The sequence below is a fragment of the Panthera onca genome, chromosome B1 (assembly GCF_046562875.1).
Source record: "Panthera onca isolate mPanOnc1 chromosome B1, mPanOnc1 haplotype 2, whole genome shotgun sequence".
NCBI lineage: Eukaryota > Metazoa > Chordata > Mammalia > Carnivora > Felidae > Panthera > Panthera onca.
In genome coordinates, this window is record NC_138342.1 from 180,419,155 (window position 1) to 180,445,002 (window position 25,848).

The 25,848-nt window shown below is 37.1% G+C and overlaps 1 protein-coding gene across 2 annotated transcripts in view; it reads right to left on the reverse strand.

The window, feature by feature from the left end:
• SGCZ (sarcoglycan zeta) overlaps positions 1 to 25,848 on the reverse strand; it is a 1,087,629-nt gene that overhangs the window by 64,659 nt on the left and 997,122 nt on the right. For both annotated transcript variants that reach the window (XM_078445396.2, XM_078445397.1), the window contains exon 5: positions 4,207 to 4,329. In XM_078445396.2, coding sequence (XP_078301522.1) covers positions 4,207 to 4,329 — 123 coding nt within the window. The remainder of the gene's footprint in view (positions 1 to 4,206; positions 4,330 to 25,848) is intronic.

Genomic DNA, 25,848 nt, shown 5'->3' on the forward strand with positions numbered 1-25,848 from the left:
TTGTTTACCTGGTCTCAAAAGATAATTGCAGTAAGTAAGATGTTTGAGCAATGTTAGGGAACGCTAAATGAAAATGAAGTTTTCAAGTATGCACATGTGGTCTAAAGTGTAACACTCCAATATATTTAGTGATGTAGAGAGGGCATATTAAGGTCATAGAAGCATCTTCCTGTTAAGATTTAAGCAAGCTATTCCGGGGCAAGTCATTTAGTATCAAGAATAAACAATTCCAAATTTTAAGCACATGGTAGTTTATCAGGGTGATGGGGTAATGAGGCAGGTTCCTTCTTCAGATAACCACTGGCGATTTTACTCCTATCCCCCTGCACCCTACGAGTCTTTGAATGTCTGAGGTAAATTCCTGCTACTTCCTAAGTAGAGTAACTGTAAATATCCTGAGTTACACTAGATCTGTGAATAATTTCACTCATAAGTGATTTTGCCTCAGGTGTATAGACACGTTGTCTAAATAAATTCATCCATTTCTGTCATCCTGAAAGAGAAGTCCATGTATGAAATGCCACTGCTCATAAAGTATGAAGCCAGAAAGAATCGATTGTAATTCCAACGGATATTGCTTAAGTAGAAAATTTTGTGCCACAAATTTAAAATTCTGGAATCAACCTCACACAGATCTCTTGTCACATGGAACTTTGAAGTCTTGTCAGCACAGCTACCTAATTTATATGAAGCACCCTGGAGTCAGTGTCTCTTTGTAGTGTTATTTGTCAAATGATTCAAGCACTGCTTTAAAGGATATATGAGTTTCTAATCAATCCCTGTGCCTTTAAATTGTATGCTGCACTATGCACAGTTTTCCCCTCTAAGTATATGAAATTCTAAGTTATATTTGCCTTCGATATCTCTGTTTTCCTTTATTTTAGAAGTATCGCAGCAACGAATAAAGCCACTGTAAAGTGAATATTCAATATTCTGGTAAGGGAGAAAGGACCTAGCAGGAATTTGAGAGGGTGTGTGAATGTGTGTATGTTTGTGTCTGTGGGTGTGTGGGCTCTTCTGGGAGGAAACAGAAATGTGACTGCTTCCTGGGGAGGCGGGGTGGGGGGTGGATTCCAATCAAATGAAAATACTCCTCAACTTAGCATTTCTTTGTTAATAAGGGGGAGCCTCTTCTATATCGACATCAGGTTAGAAATTGGGGTTACTTGTTACAGGTGCTCTCATTCCCTCATCTTTTAAAAAAAAATTTTTTTTAACGTTTATTTATTTTTGAGACAGAGAGACACAGAGCATGAATGGGGGAGGGGCAGAGAGAGAGGGAGACACAGAATCGGAAGCAGGCTCCAGGCTCTGAGCCGTCAGCCCAGAGCCCGACGCGGGGCTCGAACTCACGGACCGTGAGATCGTGACCTGAGCTGAAGTCGGATACCCAACCGACTGAGCCACCCAGGCGCCCCACTCTCATTCCCTCATCTTAAGTGTTATGCTTCAAACCCTTACAGAAATTTCTGCCTGGATTCTGCAGTCATGACCTCAAAATTATATTATTTTATTATTTAGGATCTTCTGGAATACATGATACAGACCTCCACTATAACACTGATTCATTTTCTGAAATAACTGAATAATAAAAATCAATCACAAATAGTTCAAAGAATAAACTCAAAGTGATGTATATATGTTTGAGACAGAAGGAAATGGAAAAAGAAAGCCAGAATGGGACATATGTATTTATGCATCATACATCCACATATATCTACATGCCATATATTCCATCACACGCATACAGTCACATATATATGGTGCGCGGGGTGGGGGAGAAAGAGAAAGAGAGAGACAGAAAGAGAGAGATTAAATCAGCAGAGCTGACTATCTGAAAGCAGTTAATTGACAAGCAGAAAAACTTCGATTTTTCAGGGAGCACTTTCTCCACTGACTTTCTAATTTACTAACTTAATAATTCCACTTAATCCAAGGATGACAGCCAGCCTACCAAGAAAAAGAGGAAAATAAAGGTGAGTACCCATGTACCTCAAAGAAAAATTTAAAAACTAGTTAATGAGTCAAATTTTGTGAAGACAGCATTTCATAGCAACTGTTAGGAGACAAGTCAAGTTAGCACAAAGATCAGAGAAAGTTAAAATTCCATGAGTTCATAAAAGCTGTCAAAAGCCCCAGAACTTCCTGTCACTTACAAACGCAAAGTACTCCATGGGAATATCTGAATATGGATAAGATAATTTTTAGGTGAGTGTGACATGGCCTAAAAGCTATCCCAAGATTAAAGCTGATAACCAGTAGGCACCAGCAAAGTTCAAAGAGTGTTACATACTGAAATCACATCTGCTTGATCCCCCTGAGTGTGTTTCTACCCCGTCTTCCCACTTTCCCACCAACCAGCAACTCAAATGTTAGCACTGAGGGCCCTAAAGTCAATGTCCTGTCCTATCTGTCTGTGCTCTGTGCCAATCAAAACGCTCGCGCTTCGTGTTTTGTTCCCTGCTCCCTCTCCACGCACCCCCCTCCCCCCCCACATACACACACTCAGGGCTTAGGAAGGTCAATTTTTTCCCGTGGTGGGGGCTTCTTTTCCTGACCTCTCCAAGCAGTCTGAAGAAAGAAAAGGAGAGGAGGCATTTGGGCAATTTGGGGAATACTGCAAACACCAACCCGATGGCACAGGTTCCAGCTAAGTGGAACATCCCACGAGAGAAAGGACGCTTTGGGAGACGGAACGGGTGGGTGGTGGCAGGATGTGACCCAGGCCATGGAGGCCCAGTGAAGATCCCCATTAAACTATCTTTTTGTTGAATTTCGGTGCCGTTTAATAGTATACCTTTCTTGCAATAAACACAAGCCCTCATGCCTGCAACATTAACAGTAATATTGTCTTTATTTTATTTTATTTTTTTTTAATTTTTTTTTTTCAGCGTTTTTTATTTATTTTTGGGACAGAGAGAGACAGACAGAGCATGAACGGGGGAGGGGCAGAGAGAGGGAGACACAGAATCGGAAACAGGCTCCAGGCTCTGAGCCATCAGCCCAGAGCCCGATGCGGGGCTCGAACTCACGGACCGCGAGATCGTGACCTGGCTGAAGTCGGACGCTTAACCGACTGCGCCACCCAGGCGCCCCAATATTGTCTTTATTGATAAATAGAACACGCTAACCTATACAATATCTTCATTATGTGCTGAAAATATTCTAAACACCTATAAGTACACATAAGTGTGCACACATACACCGGTGTAATTTGACCACTAAAGTTATCGTTATCATTTCAGTCACTTAGATGAGGGAAAATGGGAGGCATAGAGTTTATTTCAATATTGAACGGTAGAGGCAGGATTCAACCCAAACAGCCTGAGAGCAGAGACCAGTTCCCATGCTAAGTGTTCTCACATGGCCCACAGGGCTCAGTAGGACCTAAATAGGACAGATATCCCACGAGCTATTCCCAAACCCAAATTTGGGAAAGACTAGGCCAACTTATCTCATTTTTGTAAATGTAGGCCTCTTTGGGTATTTCTTAAATATGTTATCAAAACAATACAAATTATGATGGCAAATCAAGTGATTCAAAAAGATTATGCTTAAAACAGTCTTCATAAAATCCTTCCTCACTCCCAGCTTTGCTTTTAATTTTGATTTCTGGTTTTGTTTGCTTTTTAATTTCGGTTGGTGATTGACTTTAATAGCCCTAACATTAGAATAATGACTTTAATAACTTCTAAATAATATGTGGATAACATTATTTCTTGATGCTTTTGAGAGTAATTACAAGATCTAAAGAAAAGAATTTAGTTTACTCATAACCTTTCCCCTACTTCAGTCTTCCATTGATATTTGCATTTTAGGTCTTCTTTGCATGTCTTTCACTTTTAAATAATACCTCTGAATCTTATAAGTCTATCACCTTTAGTTAGCTTTTCTCAGTGTCTGAATTCTAGACTGTCTTCCACTATCCTGACCCACTTTGCTCTGCCTCTCCTATTCCATCCACCTAGGACGCCTAGGATGTGCAGCCGTACTTCTATGTCACTGAGGCCAATGTTTACTTGTCTTCTGGCACCACAACCAGTGCCTTCTAGTTGAAGACTACTGGAAAATCAAACGGTGGGAGATCATGTTATGACGTGAACTCAATGTGAGGCATGGGAATCGTACATCTTATGACGTAGCTCTTGTTCAGTTGCATGTTCTTTCAAGAAGTAAACAGTGTTCCAAGACCTCAAGCTACAGTACCTGTAACTTTCAGCTTTTCAGCCCCAATGGTAATCTCATCTTCATCTGCAGAGAACAGCACCCTGCCATCTTCACTCGCTCTCACTTCAAATCTCTTACACTGAGCTTCCACAGCGTCAGCTCCTATGGTCAGAGGAAAGGTTTAAAAATGAAACTGGCATGTAGGAAACCATTAACATGTATTTTTTTTAGAAAAAAGAGGAGAAATAGATATATTAGGTTTTTTTCTTGTCTCTGCAGTACATTTTATACCTGAATTAATATTTTGAAATTGTTTTCCCTTCCAGTAGGCTCTCTAATTTGGTCGGGTTTGCTGGGCTAGGATGGCTGGGCATACATCTGACCTCTAAATGCTTGCATAGTCCTAACAAGGTTTGTAGCCTTAGCTAACTAAAAAACAAAACAACAACAACAACAAACCCAAACAAACCAAAAACCTTTACATACGCACAAGGAGAGATGACGTCTACTTTGTTCTTGGTTGTAGCCTGAACACGCGGCATTATACTTGGCACATGCCGGTTGCTCAATAAATACTTATGGACTGAATTACTCCCCTGTTCTCTCTGCAAGCAGACAATAGTGCCTGTGCTTGCTACATGGCAAGGTACTTGTAAAGCATTACTCAGTTGTGAACCGTTAGCTACTCTACATTTCACATATTTTAATATTGAACTTTGTTCACCCTTTACTGTCACTGAATGTGAATGCATTTTATAGTTAATCTTGCAAATATAAATACATATATGCATATATACACACACACACACATATATATGTTTTTAGTGCTCCCCAATGTATTTTCTCATCAAAAGTTTTCTTGATTTATTAAAATATAGTATTAAATATAGTTACATCATAGTATTGGAAATCTGTTTCTGATGCTGGGCAATTTTGCATATTAATCCATCTACAAACCACGAAGACAGCTTCCATATTTGGAATACATGATCAATTTGTAAGTTTGAAGGGCTTCAACAAGAGGATCAAACTGGTCAGAGGGTGAGGAATTGGTATTTCCATAATATCTATTTATTTCTTTTGGCATAACACATTTGGCATATGATATACCTTCCCCTCCTGTAAGATCCGGAGTATCTCTCCTCTGCTATCTACATCAGAAACTCTTGTCAGATACAACCCAGCCCAATCACGGACCTAGGTACATCACGTTTGCTCATACCTTTTTTCATTTGCTTTCCATATACTATGGACTGCTTGTTTGTGTCTGCCCAAAATTCTTCTGTTGACATCCAAGCCCACAATGAGATGGTATTAGGCCAACTTATACCTCAAAGGCCATCTATGAGAGGTAATTAGGTCATGACGGTGGAGCCCTCAGGAGTAAGATTAGTGACCATACAAAGTTTGCCCTTTCTCTTTCTGCAGTCTGCTGAGTGTGGACGCGGTGAGAAGCTGGTATCTACAGACCAGGAAGCAGCCTCTCACTAGATGCTGGCTATCCTAGTGGCTTGCTGTTGGAATTCCTAGCCTGGAATACTGTGAGAAGCAACTGTCTGTTGTTTAAACCACCCACTCTATGGGATTTTGTTATAGCAGCCCAAACAGACTAAGACAATGTTCTACCATAATTTGTTTGATCTGCAACCCCCTGGAATTCAAAACATGAGATCATCTTTGTATTCCAAAATATCCTCCAAATTTAAACTTGGGTCTGATTTCTAGAGGTGCTTAGGGTAGGAAGTTGGATAGGTGAATGAATACCAGACGTAAACTTTCTTTCCCTTTCCTTGGCCCTCAGCCCCACCTCGGCCTTGTTGCCAGGCCTAGCCCATGGGCTTTAGTATCTTATACCTTCCTACCACCATGGCTTCTGAGGGGCACTTAATAAGAGGAAAACATTAATTACAAACCCTGATGACTTGTGGGATAATTTCTCTGAAAACAAGATGTATACTTTTCTTTTAATATAAGAAACTACCTACATGTTTTCAGGTCCACATAGAAATTTTAAAAAGCTTCAACTGTTTATGACGATGCTAAGTAAGATAAAACTGACGTTAACCTTGCAGTATGTCAAGACCCAAACAGCATGAAGTGTATTTCAATGTCTGTTATATATATATTTTTTAAGCAAAGCACTTTTTTAAATGAAATTTAATGGCAATATTGGAACCACGGGAGACCTATTGTCCTTGGTAACAGTCTTTGCCTTTGATCTGGCAAACATTATTTAGCAGCCTGTATTCAGTGGAGTGTGTCTTCTCCTAATCATGGTCTAACCTTCCTGTATTGTGCTTTTAATCTTTAAACCATAGTAACCCAACTGGGTGATGTTCCAAAAAGCGTGCTTGGGGCTGGATGTGTTGATAAATGTGACTTCTAAGTTTTGAGGCCTCTGTGTCTCAATCTGTCTTCAAGGCACTCAGACATACACTAAATCCGAACTGCCTGAAAGATATTCTAGATATTATACACATAAAACCTTAACATGTATATTACATTGCTTTCTTCAAATATGCTTAGTTATTGGGTGAATTGATCCACAAAATATATCAGTGATTTTAATGACATTGAAGTGATTTATATCACTATATGTATATAATATATATTTTACACACACATACATACACATGCCCCATATAGACACAAGTTGATAAGACTTTTCTTGGCATAACATTTGATGTCATTATATGTAAGATACTTTATTAACATAAGCATGCTATATTGTGTGTCACATAAACTAGTAGAAATACACGTGGAGAATCTGGATATGGCAAAGTGAGTTGAAATCTTAATTCAATAAATTTAAATAAGCAAAAGCAATAAGCTAGTAAGAAAATATATGCACACCTGGAATTAAAAAATGCATCTAGGCCATAAATAAATGCATGCAAAATCATTCAACTAAAAATAGACATATAAATTAATACTGCAGACTACACTTTATTCAACATATTACTAACATTTCAGAAGGCATATTTGCAAGCAATTAGCAATACTTGACAGTAAATATTTTAAATCAGAAAACAATTTTGAATATATTGTGCTGTTGTACATTGCTTTCCTTTTCTACAAATAGCAGACAGTAATGCGTGCAATTAGACACATAGTGCATCACTGTGAATATTTGTGTTTCAAGTTAATGTATTAGGCGAGATGAAGCTGAATTTATTATATCATAACATGTTTTGCGTTGTCTTACTCTGTTTTCCACATTCCTGGCTTCACATATTTGTAAGGCTAGGTCAACTCGGATCCAGTTATTCAGAGGAGATAGGTAAATGCTCAGTTCCATTTTCTTCCCAACCATCAACGCTTCCCGAGTTGCAGGAAAGCAATATGCCTGAATGACTCTGGATAAGGAGCTCTGATTCCTTAGCAAATAGGTCATGTGGCATGGGATATCCAGACAGTTCTATATTTTACTAGTCACCTTAAGCACTAACTTGCTAACTAAAGTCTCAAGACTAAATGTTTCCTTAAGAACAGCTGAGGAAGTTTCTGTTAGCAACTGCAAAATCAAACAAAGAACAGTCAGGGATAAAATAAGTAAAGAGAAGGGGCGCCTGGGTGGCTCAGTCGGTTGAGCGTCCAACTTCAGCTCAGGTCACGATCTCACGGTCCATGAGTTCGAGCCCCGCGTCGGGCTCTGGGCTGATGGCTCAGAGCCTGGAGCCTGCTTCCGATTCTGTGTCTCCCTCTCTCTCTGCCCCTCCCCCGTTCATGCTCTGTCTCTCTCTGTCTCAAAAATAAATAAATGCTAAAAAAAAAAATTAAAAAAAATAAGTAAAGAGAATTAGCAGGAAAAAGGGAGAAACCATGTAAGCAAAATAATAGATTCCACAAAAGGACTGAAGGATTAAATATATTTCCAAATATTTTCTCTAGTTCACTTAACGTTCTGTATATATTCTTTAAAAGCAAATAAAGAAAAGTAACAGCAAAGCTAATTTCTTGCTCTCCTCAGAGATGGCTCCACTGCCTTTCTGGAACATTCACATTTCTTAAGACATAGTCAGCAGCCAAAGGCATATTTGCTGACAAATAGAGAGGCTCCAGTAATTTATGTACTGTTTTTGCGTTTTCTACATTAAATCAGTCAAACACACGAATTAGAAAATTTTCTTCAATAAAAACCTCTATGGGAGCTCAAACAATATATTTCCATAGGGCCTCTTGGTACTAGTTAGTCCTAATTTAAAGAAAACAAGGCAAAGATAAAAATGGATATACCTAATTATCTCTGGTGTGTTTTCCTCAAGCATATCATGATGGATCTTTCTTCCTATATAACTCTGATTTTATGTGTTGCCAATATTTTCAAGGTCTTGAAGAAGAGTATAATTAAAAGATTAGAAATTCCCACAAGAAAAACAAAAGCAAGAGTCTATACAGTCAACGAAATCCAGAGTTCTCAAATTCCTGTTTTGGAATTATCATGGGCCAAAAAAAAAAAAAAAAAAAAAAAGGCTGACACAAAACAAAAGAAGCTGCTTTCATGAAGTATAAATATAAATGAGCACTATATTTTACTCTATACAATGTATGTCATTAGAAACTCGCCTGCAGAAAGTGTACTATGAGTGTACTTGGGGGGAGAAGGAGAAGAAACAGAATGAGGGAAAGATCATAGGGGCCAGGGTGGGAGGCTGATCTTGGAACAAGGGCGCCAGGGCCTTTGGCAATTTCAATCTACATTGGATCCTGTATGAGATTAGCACACCACCCCTCTCCTCGCGCCCCTACAACCTAGCCCCCAACCATAGGAACTGATTTCTGTTTCGAATTGGAATAACCATTGTTTCTCTAGCAAATAAGGTCGTTATATGAACCCTGAGGTTGCATTCACCCTTGTATCCCTACCTGGGGCTTCCTACCATCCTGTATCTAGACCAGGGCCTTGTATACAGTAATTCCTCAATAAAAGTTTGTTTTTTACAAAACAAAGGAGCAAAGGGGAAGAGAGAGAGGGATGGTTGGGGGCCGCAAACCAAGAAACAGGCTCTTGGTTACCAGAGGGGACGTTGGGGGTGGGGATGGGTGAAATGGGTGATTGAGGAGTGCACTGTCATGGTGAGCACCACGTGATGTATGGAATTGTCGAATCACTATACCGTACACCTGAAATTAATATTACATTGTACGTTAACTATCTGGGATTTGAATAAAAACTTTTAAAAAATGTTTGTTTTTAAACTGAAGTGAATTCCACTCCTTTCCACATTCTGTATCTTTATGCCTTGTTTATCACTCCTTCACCCATCTATACCATAGCCATGACCTCATACTATTATTCTCCATCTTCCTTTATTTATTTATTTATTTATTTATTTATTTATTTATTTTCAAATATGAAATTTATTGTCAAATTGGTTTCCATACAACACCCAGTGCTCATCCCAAAAGGTGCCCTCCTCAATACCCATCACCCGCCCTCCCCTCCCTCCCACCCCCCCATCAACCCTCAGTTTGTTCTCAGTTTTTAACAGTCTCTTATGCTTTGGCTCATCTTTTCTTAATCACATGTACCTTCACCCTAGGGGAACTCTGCATGTCAGCATTATTCGGAAATGAGTTCTCACCACTTCCATTTTGTAACTTTACTACTTAACGTATGTATCCTTAAAACATTTCTCTCAGTTTTGCGATACACACACACACACACACACACACACACATACATAAATGCATACACAAACACACAGCTTTATATTACTTCTATTTTTCAGTGACTAGGCTTTTACACACATTAGGCTTGTGAGATTCATCTCTTTTGATACATGTGGTCCTGGTTTATTCACCTTCACCACTATAGTCTATTATATGGATATCCCAGTTAGGGATCTACTTTCCACTGGTGATCTTACAGGTTTCTAGAATATCTGAATCAGTAACAAGGACGCTATAAAAATTTTCCTACAAATCTCCTATACTCAAGCAATTACAGAGCTTTTGCGTTGGTGTGAAATGGCTGGATCATAGAGAATATACTCCAAATTTTCTAGATAATAAAAAGTTACTTTTCAGACTGATGTATCAATTTACATTCCCACCAATAGAATAAGAGAGTTCCTGTAGCTCCACATCACTGCCAACACTCAGTGTTATCAGACTTTGTAGTTTTTGCCAATCTGAGTTCCTAAAATGTATGCCACAAAGGTTTCAATGAATAATTCCTGGATTACTGTTGGAGGGACTATCTTTTTTATGCCACTGCTCCTCAATGTCCTTTACTGACAATATGGTCCCCACGATCAATCTATGGGGGCAGGAGGGGCGTGCTGACTCTCCGTCTAGAAGTTGTTCAGTTCTCTTCAACCAAAACAATTAATTCATACACAAGCACATGACCCAAACACTCTCCTGATTTTGTTTTATGATTTGAAAAAGAGGCACAATCTTCTTTCCAGATCACAGACCCAGAGCATGATATAAACTAATCTTTTGAGGCTAGCTATACCCCTATGTGGAAAAAATCTGCCTGAGAATTCAGCCAATCAGTGAAAATGGCGGGGGCCGGGCGGGGCGGGGGGGGGGGGGGGGAGGAGTGGGTGGGTTGGCAGAAAGAAGGTAAGAAGGAGAATGAGAAGCACAGAGAGACATGCCTGAAACTATTGCTTAAAGGCTGGATCCCGTGAGACAAACTAGTCTAGCCCTGGGCTTGCCTATTATATGAATCAATAAATAACTCATCCGCCCCACCCAGGTTGAGGAGTTCTTAAATTCTGAATTTTCACCGTTCATTGTTCTTAACTCTTTCTCTGTTTACTTCTTTAGGTTTCCATGTATCCTTCTCCCTCTCTCTCTCCCTCTCTGTCATGCTTATCTTTATCAATTAGAAGTTAGAGGGGCGCCTGGGTGGCTTGGTCGGTTAAGCGTCCGACTTCGGCTCAGGTCATGATCTCAAGGTCCGTGAGTTCGAGCCCCGCATCAGGCTCTGTGCTGACAGCTCAGAGCCTGGAGCCTGTTTCAGATTCTGTGACTCCCTCTCTCTCTGCCCCTCCCCTGTTCATGCTCTGTCTCTCTCTGTGTCAAAAATAAATAAACGTTAAAAAAAAATAAAAAAAAAATTAGAAGTTAGAAACCTTCCACCTTTATGAAACACTGCCCCACCACACGTGCACAATATACAAATCATTAGCACTTAATTAAAAGGGGAAAAAATATGCTCTAGGACTTCCTAAAATGATGCTGTGGAAATGGACACCATAATATCCTGGGGCAAATTGTTTCATAGCCTTTGCATTGAGCAAACTAAATTTCTACTTAGACAATTTCAACACTTAATGGTGTAAATAAAATCTTTTATGCTTATATTCTTCCCTCTTTTTGGTGATTCATAACAGTATCATAATAATATTGTTCATTAATTAATCATTATCATTGTACTTGTATGACTACCTAACCAGCCATTTCATAAATTACTATGGTATTTTCTCCTGGACCTGGCCTCTATGAATTCTGAGAGGATCAGGTAAAATATGCCTCTTTATCTCATTTTTGTTGACTATGTTGTCTAAGACAAGTGAAAGCATACATCTTTGACTTGCGATTTTGTTTAAGAGGACCAACGGAACAACATATGCATAAAATATTCTGGTTTTTTTCAGTATAGTATGCAGATATAAAATTACAGCATTTCAAAACTATGAACAGCACAAAGTTGGTGAGTGAAATATTCCCTAATTTTTTTTTTATATATCATGACCACTCATTTTCTTTTAATATATAAAGGAAAAAACTGAAACAAAAATGCATGTCACATGCAGTGAAATAAATATGATAGAATTATTATATAAGAGCAGAAACAGTAATGAGAAGAGACTGCTTACAACTACATTTTTGCTAAGTCGATATTACAAGAAAGGAGAAAACAAATTCCTAATATCTTCTGGTAATCTCTCATTGCCTAACTTTTCAGCAGACATTAATAATGTCTAAAATGATGCAGTATAATTTATGGAAGTTGTGGTAGAACTTGAGACTTGAAAACTCATTTCTTGGTAATACCCAACTAAAGTTATTCCCATTGTGGTGTATTATTTTTAATTTTTAACACATGTTTCATAAGAACAAGAACTTCTTTCTTGTCAGCTTGACCTGGTCTTCTGCTACATTTTGACACAATTATCAGGGTAGTTTCACGTGCATGCTTAATAATTTTATTTCTTTTCCTTTCTAACATGCATTTTATTTCAAATAATTAATATGTGTATCCATGTTTAGACTTCAACACAAGAATGAAAAATGAGTTGGTACAGTTTTCTGATAATATTTTTATGCAAATTCCCTCTAAATTACATGCAATATAACTTGTTTGGTTGCGATAGTATAATTTTGCAGATGTATTCACTAATAATACGGTCTCACGGTACCAATTAAGTACAAATTTCATACCAGATTTCAAGATTACTTTTTCTCGATTTCCAAAGTCATCCAACTTTTGGGACACCTGGGTGGCTCAGTCAGTTAAGCATCTGACTCTTGCTTTCAGCTCAGGTAATGATCTCATGGTTAGTGAGATCAAACCCAGCCATCGGGCTCTGCACTGACAGCACAGAGGCTGCTTGGGATTCTCTCTCTCTCTCTCTCTCAAAAATAAATAAACAATTTTAAAAAATCCGACTTTGACAACTTATTACCTAAATATCATAATGAAGGTCACCGTAACAGTACTTTTATTAACTTTTCTAATGTAAGAGGTCTTACACAGAACCCATTCCAGACAGAGAATTGTATTCTTGAAAATGATATGAAAAAGTAACCACCTTCGCTACAGGGTTGTACTTGCATATTTATTTATATTACCTACTAACACTTCTTAGTATGAATATTTGAGGCGTGCTTATTGATACTTAGTTTTTACATTCAAAATGTTCCATATTCCCCTTAACATTAGGTAGATTGTCTCTGGATTTCATTTAGTGGGAACACATTTTTAGTGTTATAAATCAGTTAATTGAGCACGAAACAATAAACTTCCAGATAAGCAGTTTAAGAAACCTTAGTATAAAATACAGTTTTTATTATAATATGATCATTTTAGGCAGTTAGTCAACTGTGCATTATTATTGATTTGTTATAGCTGATGCATATTTTTATGATTACATGTAATTCTTAGAATTGCTTGCATCGGAACACATTATTTCTGATTTCCAAGGAAGCCTCAGTCTCGGGTTTCTAGAAAAATGACCAAATCGGGTCTTGTATCAGAGAGAATGATCTAGTTTATAATCCAATGAAACAATCCCTCAAATTAGAATGCCTTAGGCCAGCGAAGGTCTGTTCCTTGTTCATGCTCACTTCCAGCATGATTCAGCAGGATGCTATGGTCACAGAAATCACTCAGGGACCCAAATGGTAAAGGCTCCATCTTAACACGCGCCTTCAAAGCTGTGGCAACAAGAGAAAAGGATATGGCGAACTGAGCGCTGTCTTTTAACTTTCATTTTGAAGTAATACATCATTTATTGTACTATCGCTTTCATCAAGCGATATCATCAAGTCTGTTTCCAAAGAAGTGGGAATTTATAATATTTAACCTGATGTTCACCTCTAAATACAAAACTGACAGAGATCAAGAAAATGTTTATTAGTTTGTCAGGGCTGCCAAAGCACCACACATTGGGTGGCTTGAAAAACAGAAGCTATTGCTTTAGAGTTCCAGTGGCTAGAAGTCAGAGATTAAGGTGTTGTAGAGTTGCTTCTTTCTGAGGCTAATGAGGGAAAGGTCTGTTCTAGTCTCTCTCCTTGGCCTGTAGATGGCCATCTTCTCCATGCATTTCATTCCCCCTCTATAGGTATATTCTGTGTCCAAATTTCACCTTTTTATAAGAATATCAGTCATATTGGATGATCCACCCTAATGACTTCATTCTAACTTGATTACCTTTATCTCCAAATAAGACCCTATCTTCAAATAAGATCACATTCTTGAACTAGGGTTAGGACTTCTTATATGAAATTTTGTTTTTGGGGGAGTGGATATAATTCAACACGTAAAACATATCTTCAGTGTAATGGGGAAAATAAGAAAAAAATAACAAAAATAAAAATGCCAACCTAGAATTTTAAGGCTAGCAAAATTATCATCCAAGATCAAAGGCCAGAAGATATTTTCAGACTAACAAAAACTGAGCGAACTAATCACCAACAAATTCATTTAAAAAAAATTGTAAAGGACTATTTTCAAGAAAAAGATCACTATCAGAGATACAGGAAGATTAAGATTTGAAAAACCACACTCTCCTGGGTTTTCTTGTAATTCATTGGTCATACTTTTTCAGTCCACATCTCTGCTTTCTCCCTTTTTATTTCTACTCTGTAAATATTTACAAAATATTTACATGCCACAGAGGTCAGACTAATGACTCTTACGTATATTCTTTATGAAATGTCTCAAGGGCAAATAAAAATAAAAGAATTGAGAAAAATCCTTCACTATTTACATCCATTCACCTAAGGTTCTCATCCTGGATCATATACTTTAAATAAAATGTATGTAAATCCAAAATTTATAAAATGTGCATTAATATTTATCTTTAAATCCACATTTATATACTGTTTATAAATGTCTGAAAGACAATGTTTATCTTGATAAGAACTGTTGATTTTCACATACTTGCTAATTTATCTTTTCCTCAGTAATCCCTTTCTCAGTAAATAGGGCCACAATTCACTCCAACAGGTTAGCCCTCAACTTCAAGGTTAATCTCAGGTTCCACTTCTGAAATGACAATGATAGGAACTTGGCAGATTTAATCTTCAGAAAAACTGTTGAAACATATTTTATAAACAATTGAACTGTCAGTAAATAATTCTAAGGATATATAGCAAATGAAGAAACACAAAAAATTATGACATGCCAAAAATAGGGAAGTCTGACCCATAGATAGGAAATATCAGGCAATAGAAATTGCTTGTGAAAAATTACAAAATGTCAGATTTAACAAAGACTTCAAATAGCTATTTAAAGTAGCCAGTATACACACATTCAAATAACTAGAGGAAACTGCATTCATTTTTTAATTTTCTTAGTAATCTCTGCACCCAATGTGGGGCTAAAATTTGCTACTCTGAGATCAAGGGTCGCCTGCTCTGGTGACTGAGCCAGCCAGGCGTCCCTAAGGGAAACTGTATTCAAAGAATTAAATGATTGTCTAATAAAATGTTTCATCTGATGGAGAATATCAATAAGGATGCAGAAATTATAAAAGAAGCAAATGAAAATTCTGAAGCTAAGAAGTAAAACAATTGAATGAAAAAATTCACTCCAGAGTAGATTTGAACTGGTAGAAGAAAAAATCAGTAATTTTAAAGGCAAATAAGAGTTATAAAATCTAGGAACAGAGGAAAGGAATGAAGAACAACGAACAGAACCTCAGAGAGAAATGTGGGACGTCACTAAACACATGAACATGTGTGTAATAGGGATTCTAGAAGTAGATGAATAAGAGAAAAGATCAGAAAATATGCCTTAAGAAATAATGCCTGAAAACTTCCTAAAAACGTATTGAAAAATAATAACCTATGTATCCAGGAAGCTTAATGAACTCCAAAGAGGAAAAATACAAAAAGATCCACATACAGGCACATCATAGTACAGATGAGGAAAGCCAAACACACTGGAAGCCTTGAAAACATCAAGAGAAAAATGGCTTCTCAGTTTCAAGGAAACCACTTAAGGTTAAAGGGCTGACTTCTCTGCAACAATGGAGAAGTGTTCTTACTCATGCCTCTACTTTTGCTCTTGTTGCCCTGCCTCCCAATGTACATCCTCCACATTTAAGCCAGAGTCGCATTTTCAAAATGAAAATCAGACCACGTGACTCATCTACTCAACTCTCTTCAGGAGTTCCACATGATATTCAGAATGCACCCCATGTTTTCAACTCTCAGGACTTCCAGCGTCTGCTTTCATTGCAATGGTTCTTTTGCCATTTCTTAAACACACTGCTTTTATAAAACACACAGGTTTTTATACTTTTTGTCTCTTCTGTCTGCCATGATCTTGAGCCAGATCTTGGTGTGTTTTGCTCATGACTGTATTTGGTTTTCTAAAGAGTTATTCCTTCAAATAGCTCATCCTCTACCATTCCTTAAAATGGCCACCATTCCCTCTCTCCCTTCTCTGTTTCGTCTACAGAAACTCACCACACCCTTCACATTGGAAGCCTTACCCCACTACGTTGTTATAAAGCAATCCTGTTCTACCATCATTTTCTTCCACTTGAATCTATTTTACTTTTCTTCTTATCACTTTTGGTTGCTTATTTATTTTCTGAATACCTCACTGAAATATAAGCTACATTAGTTTAAGGATTTATATCTATATGGTTCATCCCTGAAGCTTCAGTAATTATATTATGCATTTTCTCACCTATTACAGGTGTTCAAGAAATATTTCTTGCAAAGAAAATTTGATTATTGATTTAATAACCTCATTTAATTTTCGCCTCAATAAACATGTCAAAAATTAACATCTAGTTCCTTTATCATCTAAATAAATGCCTCATATTCTGCTTAAATATATATATATATATTCAAATTATCTGCTTAAATATATATATACGTATATATATATTCAAATTATCTGCTTAAATATATATATATGTATATATATATTCAAATTATCTTTTATAATAATATTGCACCTTTAGCTTTCTGGCTTCTTTCAAGGTCTATTTCAGTTTCTGTCTTTCCTCACCTTCTATGTAAACATTCTATGGACTTGCCTTAGCTGATAATACAAAATACTTAATATACACTTGTGACATACATATTGATATGAGTGTATTTCAAGTTCCTTACAAATATCTGGACAATGCTTATTCAGCTAGTATATGTTTATATTTGGGAGTTATCTTTTTTTTTTTAATGTTTTTTAATTAATTTTGAAACAGAGAGAGTCAGAGCATGAGCAGGGCAGGGGCAGAGAGAGAGGGAGACACAGAATCCGAAGCAGGCTCCAGGCTCTGCGCTGTCAGCACAGAGCCCGACGCGGGGCTCGAACTCACAGAGTGTGAGATCATGACCTGAGCCGAAGCCGGATGCGTAACCGACTGAGCCACCCAGGCGCCCCTATATTTGGGAGCTATCTTAAGTGTAGTTTGATAACTGTGCACGCCAAAGGAAAAAAAAAAAAAAACTCACAAAAATTAACAGATATGCTTCTTCAACAAAAAAGACAACTTATTGAATTACAAATTTTCTACTAATTTTAGGAGACTATATAAAGAAGAATGCTCTTAATATACCTTTTAAATTATTCTATTTTTAGAAGTAATGTTCTGATTTTGTTACCTAACGTTTCCAGTGCTTGAATATAAAATGTGTGGGGGGGAGTACACTTATATGAACTGTAAAATTTTATTCATTAATTAATATAATTACTTTTCATGTCTATGAAAAAATGTGCAGTGAGAAGGAGTATTTAAAGAGAACTTAATGAAGAAACTATTTACAAAAGTGTAGACAGGGCTAAGGGGCATTCTTAAATCCCCTTCTCACTGTACCATTTTTTCTTCTAAGTGCCTTCCTGATACAGAAACCCCCCAAAAAAGGTAAAGAAATAAAAGATTTCTTTCCACATGGGAATAGAAAAAGCAGAGTTACTGAATTAAGATTGAGCCCTTAAATTAATACATGACATTTCAATTAAATATTTCTCTCAGAAAAGGACCTGTCTAACCCACTGCTATCTTCCAGTTTATAAAGTGACTGCTTAATTGTTTCAAAATAGTAACAGGATTTTCAGATAAATAAAATAAATATTTGTCTAAGATCTATCTTCTCTACATTAATCTTTCTAACAACACCCTTATTTTCTCTAGTCTCCTGAGGACTTTCTGATACCCTGAAATTTTAAAAAACATTCAAGACGAAATGTCAAGAGCTAAAATGCCTCCCCCCAAGCTAATGTTTTCATATACTGGTAATATTTGGGGTGAGGATCTTATGAAGTCATGTATTTAATTGAATGTTTGAGGAAACTTCTGATATTATTATAGACAGTTAACTGTGTTTCAGTAGACAGTATTTGAATTTATTAAAAGTAATTTCCAAAATGGATTTCTAAGTTTCTTATTTCCTGATTATCTCTTCGGTTTTTGGATTTAAGCATGGCCATGTTACCTCTTCATGGCCCATCCCTCCTTTCAGAATAGGTATTTAAATCAGTGTGTGCGTTTACAGAGTCGTCAAAAGTAACTTCCTACATTGCTCTCATCTAATTGAAATTTCTAATTATTTTCCACATACTGTCCTTCACTAGTGATTAATATTTTTTACTTCTAAGGTATTTTCTGATTAAAAGCAATGTTTGTCATCAATTTTCCAGCTAAATGTAAAAGAAAAAAAGTATCACAGATAAACATGCAGAACATTTTAAATACTAGTCTAATTTTCCTTCAAAAACATATCATTATCTATCTTTCCCTGAAGCCAGCTGTTTGGTGCCCAGAGGATAAAAATAATTTGATGATGAAATGAAGTGGAATGTTATAATAATACTTGAAAAAAATCAGATGGCAAACTCTCTTATCATCACTTGCTAACTGCAGGTATTAAATGAAGGCATCTAAGGGCTGGAAGTATATTTCCAAAAATTTCCTTCTGGATATTCGTGTCTATCAGATTACTTGTTAGGCTGCTTCTCTTTCCAGCACACGTCTGGTATGTGCTCGCTGCTTAAAATGAAAACATGAGGGCTTCTGCAACTTTCAAACGATAGCTTCCATTTTGGAGACGAACACCGGTGCTCAGGTCACTTTTATGCGTCTCATTCCAGAGACAGGGAAGGCAAAACGGAGGGCAGGCCCATTTCTTTCTTTTTTTTTAAGTTTCTATTTGCATTCCAGTTAGTTGGCACACGGTGTTATAGAAGGTTCCGGGGTACACGTTTCCTTGAAAGACACTTACATCTGAAACTGTACATGTCACCTCCACCTACCTCCGACTGGCTAGAACTCAGGTACACCTGGCTGCAGTAGAAGCCTGCGGTCCTCATTTGGCTAATCCACATGCCCAACACCTGAGGTGGTATTATTAGAAGGGGAAGAATTGTCATAGGGAGAGAGCTGTTAATGCTATCTACAACATCACACAAGTGTTTTTAACTCAGAAATTAATCTTAATCATTTCTCAGACTTCCAAAAACCCTACAGTCAACATTTATACCATTTTTCTTATGGTTCTTTTGCTAGGAATAGCTGGCTTCCATACCCTATAGGATTCCTTACCGTAATTACAGTCTTGCTATTTTACCTAAAATAGCACAGATCCCTTCGCCTATAAATTAACTAAAGGAAGGCTATCAGAAGCAGAAGACCCTTAGGTTTGAGTCACACTTTGTATAAACACATTGTTTAATTAACACAAAATTTCTATGACTTACAGAAGAATGCCACATAATCAGTGAAGTTGACGAGTAAATCACATACATAAGCGAATGCTTGCTAGAAACATACTGATTTAGTATAAATATTCCTTCCAAAAATTCTAGCTGAGTCATGCTTCAGTGTAAAGACGGAAAATAAATAATTTTATTATGTTTTTATTTAGGAAATTATTGTGTTGTCAACGTATATAGTTCAGTTAAAGGAAAATAAATGGTAATGTGGAAAAAGACTTTTATCTATTGTTTAGTCGTCTGCTTGATAATTACCTCTAAATATTATTATTCAGTCAGAATTTCTTTCTTTACAATATATAATTTGCATATTGTTAAACACTTTTCATATAACTCAACCCCTACTATTTCTTTCTATTATATATATATATATATATATACGTGTGTGTATATATGTATATATATATATATATATATATATATATATATGAAAAGTAATATCACATTGAGATATTCAAGTGTTTTGTGACCTCCAAGCATTCTTTAATAAAAATTACCAGTAAAATATTTACGAATAAATTGTATGTGATGTTTGAGCTTTCTTTCCCCAAATCTGTGTCAGCCTATGTTTAATACTATCAGTTATTTCACCTGATTCTGTATTTCTTTTCTTCCAAGACTCATTTTTACTAAGTAGATAAGCACGAAATTGATGTCAGTACACTAGTTTCTCTATGTTATTTTAATGTCTTTCCAACATATATTTAGCTATTAAGATATGAGCTACTGTAGAAAAGAACAGGATACAGCCTTTATGGAGTATAGATGTGAATTTAGAATACAATTTTCATTTCAAAATTAAATTATCAGGGAGAGAAACCTATAAGGATTTAGTCGAATAGAAAAGAATCAGTGCATTCCGTAAGACACTATAGTTCACATACTAAAAATTATATATGATGGGTGTGAATGTCTGCAAATACTGAAAGGAGTGATAATATCATTTTAAAATTGCTATGGTTACATATATACTTTTTGCATATGTTATTTGTGGTTACGTTGGCAGAAGGGATACTTTTTGTCCAAAGATATCTCAATAGAAGACATATCCAATAGGCTGTGAAAATCTTTTCTCCTACATTATTGTTCATAAATCACATTTTCTTTTGTCAAGGTAATGCATTTACATAACACAAAAGTTAAAAGCATAAGTTATACTGGATGAGACTCACTTCTACCCCCGCCCTATAAATCCTTGTCTGACATTTCCTTTAAATGCAACAATTTTTGCTGTTCCTTGTGAACTTCTTTACTTTTAGCAAATATAAGCACAGATAATTATATCTTTCTTTTTTTTTTTAATGTTTATTTATTTTTGAAAGCGAGCGAGAGAGAGAGACAGAGAGAGAGAGAGAGAGACAGAGTGTGAGCAGGGGGAGGGACAGAGAGAGAGGGGAGACACAGAATCCTAAGAAGGCTTCAGGCTCTGAGCTGTCAGCACAGAGCCTGCTCAGAGCCTGGCACAGGGCTCGAACTCATGAGCTGTGAGATCATGACCTGAGCTGAAGTCGAACGCTTAACCTACTGAGGCAGCCAGGTGCCCCTTATATCTCTTTTTCTTAAACAAATACAAATTTTTTACAATGTTTGTCCATTGCTTTTCATGTAACGATTGTACTCCACTTTTAAATTACTTTCCAATTTATGACAGTCTAGATAAATGAGAGGATATAATAATTCAGGCATCCGAACTTGCCTAGCTTTTGTTTGATTCAACATGTGTTTATTTTATATTTGCTTACAATTATTCTGATAAGTTTTAACTGCTTGTGGTTTAGTAAGAAAACTCCTATCTGAACACCATGTTTTATTAATCATTTTGAGGAATACAGTGACGCCATGTTAATTACATTTTCATATGACACTAAAAGTGGAAGGAGAGCAGAATAGCAGAATAGGAATTCTAAAGGATCTTGACAGGTTGGCATGAAAATCTACACAAGAACAGAATGTGAGGGGGGAAGAATTGTGAACATTTATGGGAGAAGGTGTTTTGTTTATTAGACAACTATGTCAGATGGGTTCAGTGGTAAGGGTTTAAGTACTAAATATTATCTTAGACTGTATAACTACAAACACAATGCTGATGAGTGAGAAAATGATCCTGTTGAATTCTAGGTTGATTAAACTGTATCTGTTGGGATTATTGTGTTATTACAGGTATTCTTTGATAGCTGATTGTTGATGTGAATTAAAAATGCGGCCGGAGTAAGATTAACCTTGTTGATGAAGAGAAATAAAACTTAGTCAATACAGTGAAATTGCGAACAGAAGTGTAGTGTAATCATAGTTTGAGTGAAAAACAGGGTCACATAAATAACAGGGGGTAAGTGCGCCACACATTTTGGTCACACTTTACTTGAGCGCTCAGCTATGTTTTAAGCTCTAAGGTTTAGGAAGGATGTTGACATAGCCTGTAATGGTAGAAAAAGAAACAAAATGAGAAAAAAAATATTTCTGCTTCTGAAAAGATGGAATATCTGAAATGAGATTTCCCCTCTTATCTGAAATAACAACAGAAGGACAAAGTATATAAAACTATGGTTTCAAGACACTCTGATGTCAGAGAATATAGTACACCTAACAGAAAAAGACAAACGAGATGGGATCATACATACTGCAGGTTACTCTTTTTTTTTCATGTTTATTTATTTTTAAGAGAGAGAGAGAGAGAGAGAGAGAGAGAGAGAGAACACAAGCAGGGGAGGGGCAGAGGAGGGGGGCAGAGGATCCAAAGCAGGCTCTGCACAGACAGCAGAAAGCCAGATGCGGGGCTCCAACCCCTGAACCGCAAGACCATGACCTGAGCCGAAGTCAGATGCTCAACCGACTGAGCCACCCTGCAAGTCCCTGCAAGTTACTCATTTAAGGGAACTTACGGGCGATGATAAAGAGAGGAAGAATCCAAGTGGAACCCAGAGACTTCCTGAGTTGGGGAGAAAGAGCAAGACTCCAGGGAGACCAACAGGTAGAGTTTCCAGGACAGAGTACCAGAGAGAACAGAGATGCAGACAGATGAGAACTCTAGAGATCGTGAGAAGATCTTCCTCAAATAATCAGCAGATTATATATTATTCCAAGTGTGTGAGAAAGCTGCCCTAGGTCAGGGAAAGAAATAGAGGAAATAGTGTCCAGCATTTACACAGGGCTGGGAATAGTACTTGCCAGGTTTGAAAAAACAAACACAAATATCATCATTAATGGGGGTCTGGGAGAGGACTCAGGAAACTCTTGAATCACGATTTATAATATAGAATGATTAGCTACAGACCTAGCAAGTCCATGGATCTGCCAAAGAAACCCCAAATGCAGGACCCTGAAGGGTGAATCCATTTTTAGTTAATTGCATCCAGTACAAAATTTGAGAATATTTATAGACATCAAAAAGCACACAGCACACACAGAGAGAGAGAGAGAGAGAGAGAGAGCACAAGCAGGGGAGGGGCATAGAGAGGGAGACAGAGAGAAAATCTCAGGCAGGCTCCGTGCTGTCAGTGTAGAGCCTGATGTGGGGCTCGAACTCACAAATTGTGAGATCATGACCTCAGCTGAATCCAAGAGTCAGACTCGTAACTGACTGAGCCACCCAGGCACCCTGACAAAAATGTTTAAATTAACAAAAATGGATGATAAAATGATTATTATAACTATATGCTGTATGCTCAAAAGTTAGAAATGTGGATAAAAAAGACTCAACTCAAACCTCTAGCGATGAAATCCATCCACAATGAAATGAAAAAGACACAAAATGGGCTTAGCAGTAGGTTAGACATTGCAAAATATATATACATTCATGAATGTGATACATAATAAAATCTAAAGAGAGGATGGATTTAAAAAAAAAATATTTATTTTTGAGAGAGAGAGAGAGAGAACATGAGTCGGGGAGGGGCACAGACAGATGGAGATAAAATCTGAAGCAGGCTCCAGTCTCTGAGCTGTCAGAACAGAGCCTGATGCGGGGCTCACATCCACAAGCCTTGAGATGATGAGTTGAGCTGAAGTCAGACCCTTAACCTACTGAGCCACTCAGGTGGCCCTGGAATGGAATTTTTTAAATGAGGAGAACATCAGTGATGTTTTAAACAACTTCATGGGGATTGATACACTTTTCTTAAAGGAGAAGAGAAGGGGACTGAGAATAGACAAAATATTTGAAGGAATAATGAACAAGAAATTTATGACAACAAATCCTAAACACAAAAATATTAAAAAAACTATATGGGGGCACCTGGGTGGCTCAGTTGGGTTGGGCATCTGACTTTGACTCAGCTCATGATCTCGCAATTTGTGGGTTTGGGCCTGGCATCGGGCTGTGTGCTGACAGCTCAGAGCCCAGAGCCTGCTTCGGATTCTGTGTCTCCCTCGCTCTCCCTCTCTCATAAGCACTAAAGCAATCAGAAAAATAAAAGCCAATAAGGAGACCAAATGGCATCATACAAAATCTCAACTAATCCAAAAGAAAACAGAAAAGGAATAAAAAGAAAACAAAGGGGACAAGTAGAAAGCAAATAGCAAGATGGCAGACCTAAACCTAATCATATCTATTTAATGGAAATAATGTAAACACTGTGGTCAAAGGTAAAGACAGGTAAATTAGACAAAAAACAAGACCCAACTATATTCCACCTACAAGGAATCAACTTTAAATAAAAAGGCACAAGTTAGAAGTAAAAAAATGGAAGAAGATGTGTTATCCTAACTCTAGTCCAATGAAAACAGAGTGACTCGTTCAATATTAAATAAAACCAATTTTAATGCCAAGCCTATTACTAGAGATTAAAAAAAGCCATTTCATATGGGTAAAGAGGTCATGAGGTCTTCTAGGGTACAAAAGAAATTCTAAATGTTTATACATTTAAAATGAAGAGCTATGGAGGATATACACAAAGAAAATTTTATAGAACTGGGCACCTGGGTGGCTCAGCTGGTTAAGCACCCGACTTCAGCTCAGGTCATGATCTCGCGGTTCCTGAGTTTGAGCCCCATGTCAGGCTCTGTGCTGACAGCTCAGAGACTGGAGCCTGCTTCAGATCCTATGTCTCCTTCTCTCTCTTCTCCTCCCCCACTTTCTCTCCCTCTCTCTCTGTCTCTGTCTCTCTCTCAAAAATAAACATTAAAAAAATAAATTAAAAAAAAAAGAACTAAAACCAACTCAAAATTACAGAGACTTTAAGCCCCATTTCCAAATAATAAGTATAAGGAGTCAACCAAAAATTAACAAGGCATAATAGATTTGAGCAACATAATCAAAATTTACTTGCCATTTATAAAAAAAAAATGTTATCCAAACAAAAAATAATATGCTATTTTTTCAAGTGCACTTGTAACATTATCCAACATCGAGAAAATTTTAGGCCATTTTTTTCAAGTTTCAAGTTGGGGTGCCTGGGTGCCTTAGTTGGTTAAGCAGCCTGCTCTTGATTTCAGCTCAGCTCATGATCTCAAGGTTTGTGGGTTTGAGCCCCACATCAGGCTCTACACAGACAGCATGGAGCTTGCTTGGGATTCTCTCCCTCTCTCTCTGCCCTGTACGTGCTCTCTCTCTCTCTCTCTCTCTCTCAATCTCTCTCTGTCTCAAAAATAAATAAATAAACTTAAAAAAAGTTTCAAGTCTTGCAAATCATATTATTATAGCAATGTCATTAAATAAGAAATAAAATTTATGGAGAGATCTGAAAAATCCCATATATTTGAGAACTCAATAATGCACTTCTATATAATCCCTCAAAGAAGAAAGTAAAACAGAAAGTAAAAAGTATTTTGAAAGAAATAAAAATGTAAACAAAATATATGAGGGTTTTTTTTTTTAAGTTTATTTGTTTATTTTGAGAGAGAGAGAGAAAGTACATGTGCCAATGCAAGAGTTGGGAAGGGGCAGGGAGAGGGAGAGAGAGTCCCAAACAGGTTCTGTGCTGTCAGTGCTGAGATCCACATGGGGCTCAAACTCAGGAACCAGGAGATCATGACTTGAGCAGAAATCAGGAGTCAGATACTTAACTGACTGACCCATCCAGACATCCCTAATATGAGTTTTTTGGATAACACCAAAAGTATACTTAAGTGTACTTAAGTTGTTAAGTACAACCAAAGTTGTACTTAAGTGTAAACTGACAGCACTAAGCATCTATATAAAAAATGTGGAAAACCCTAAAATCAATGATTCCAGTTTTCACCTCAAAAAAACTGGAAAAAAGGAGGGCAAATTAAAGCCAAAGTGGCCACAGGGAAAAACAAAAATCAAAGCAGAAATCAATGAAATGGAAAGA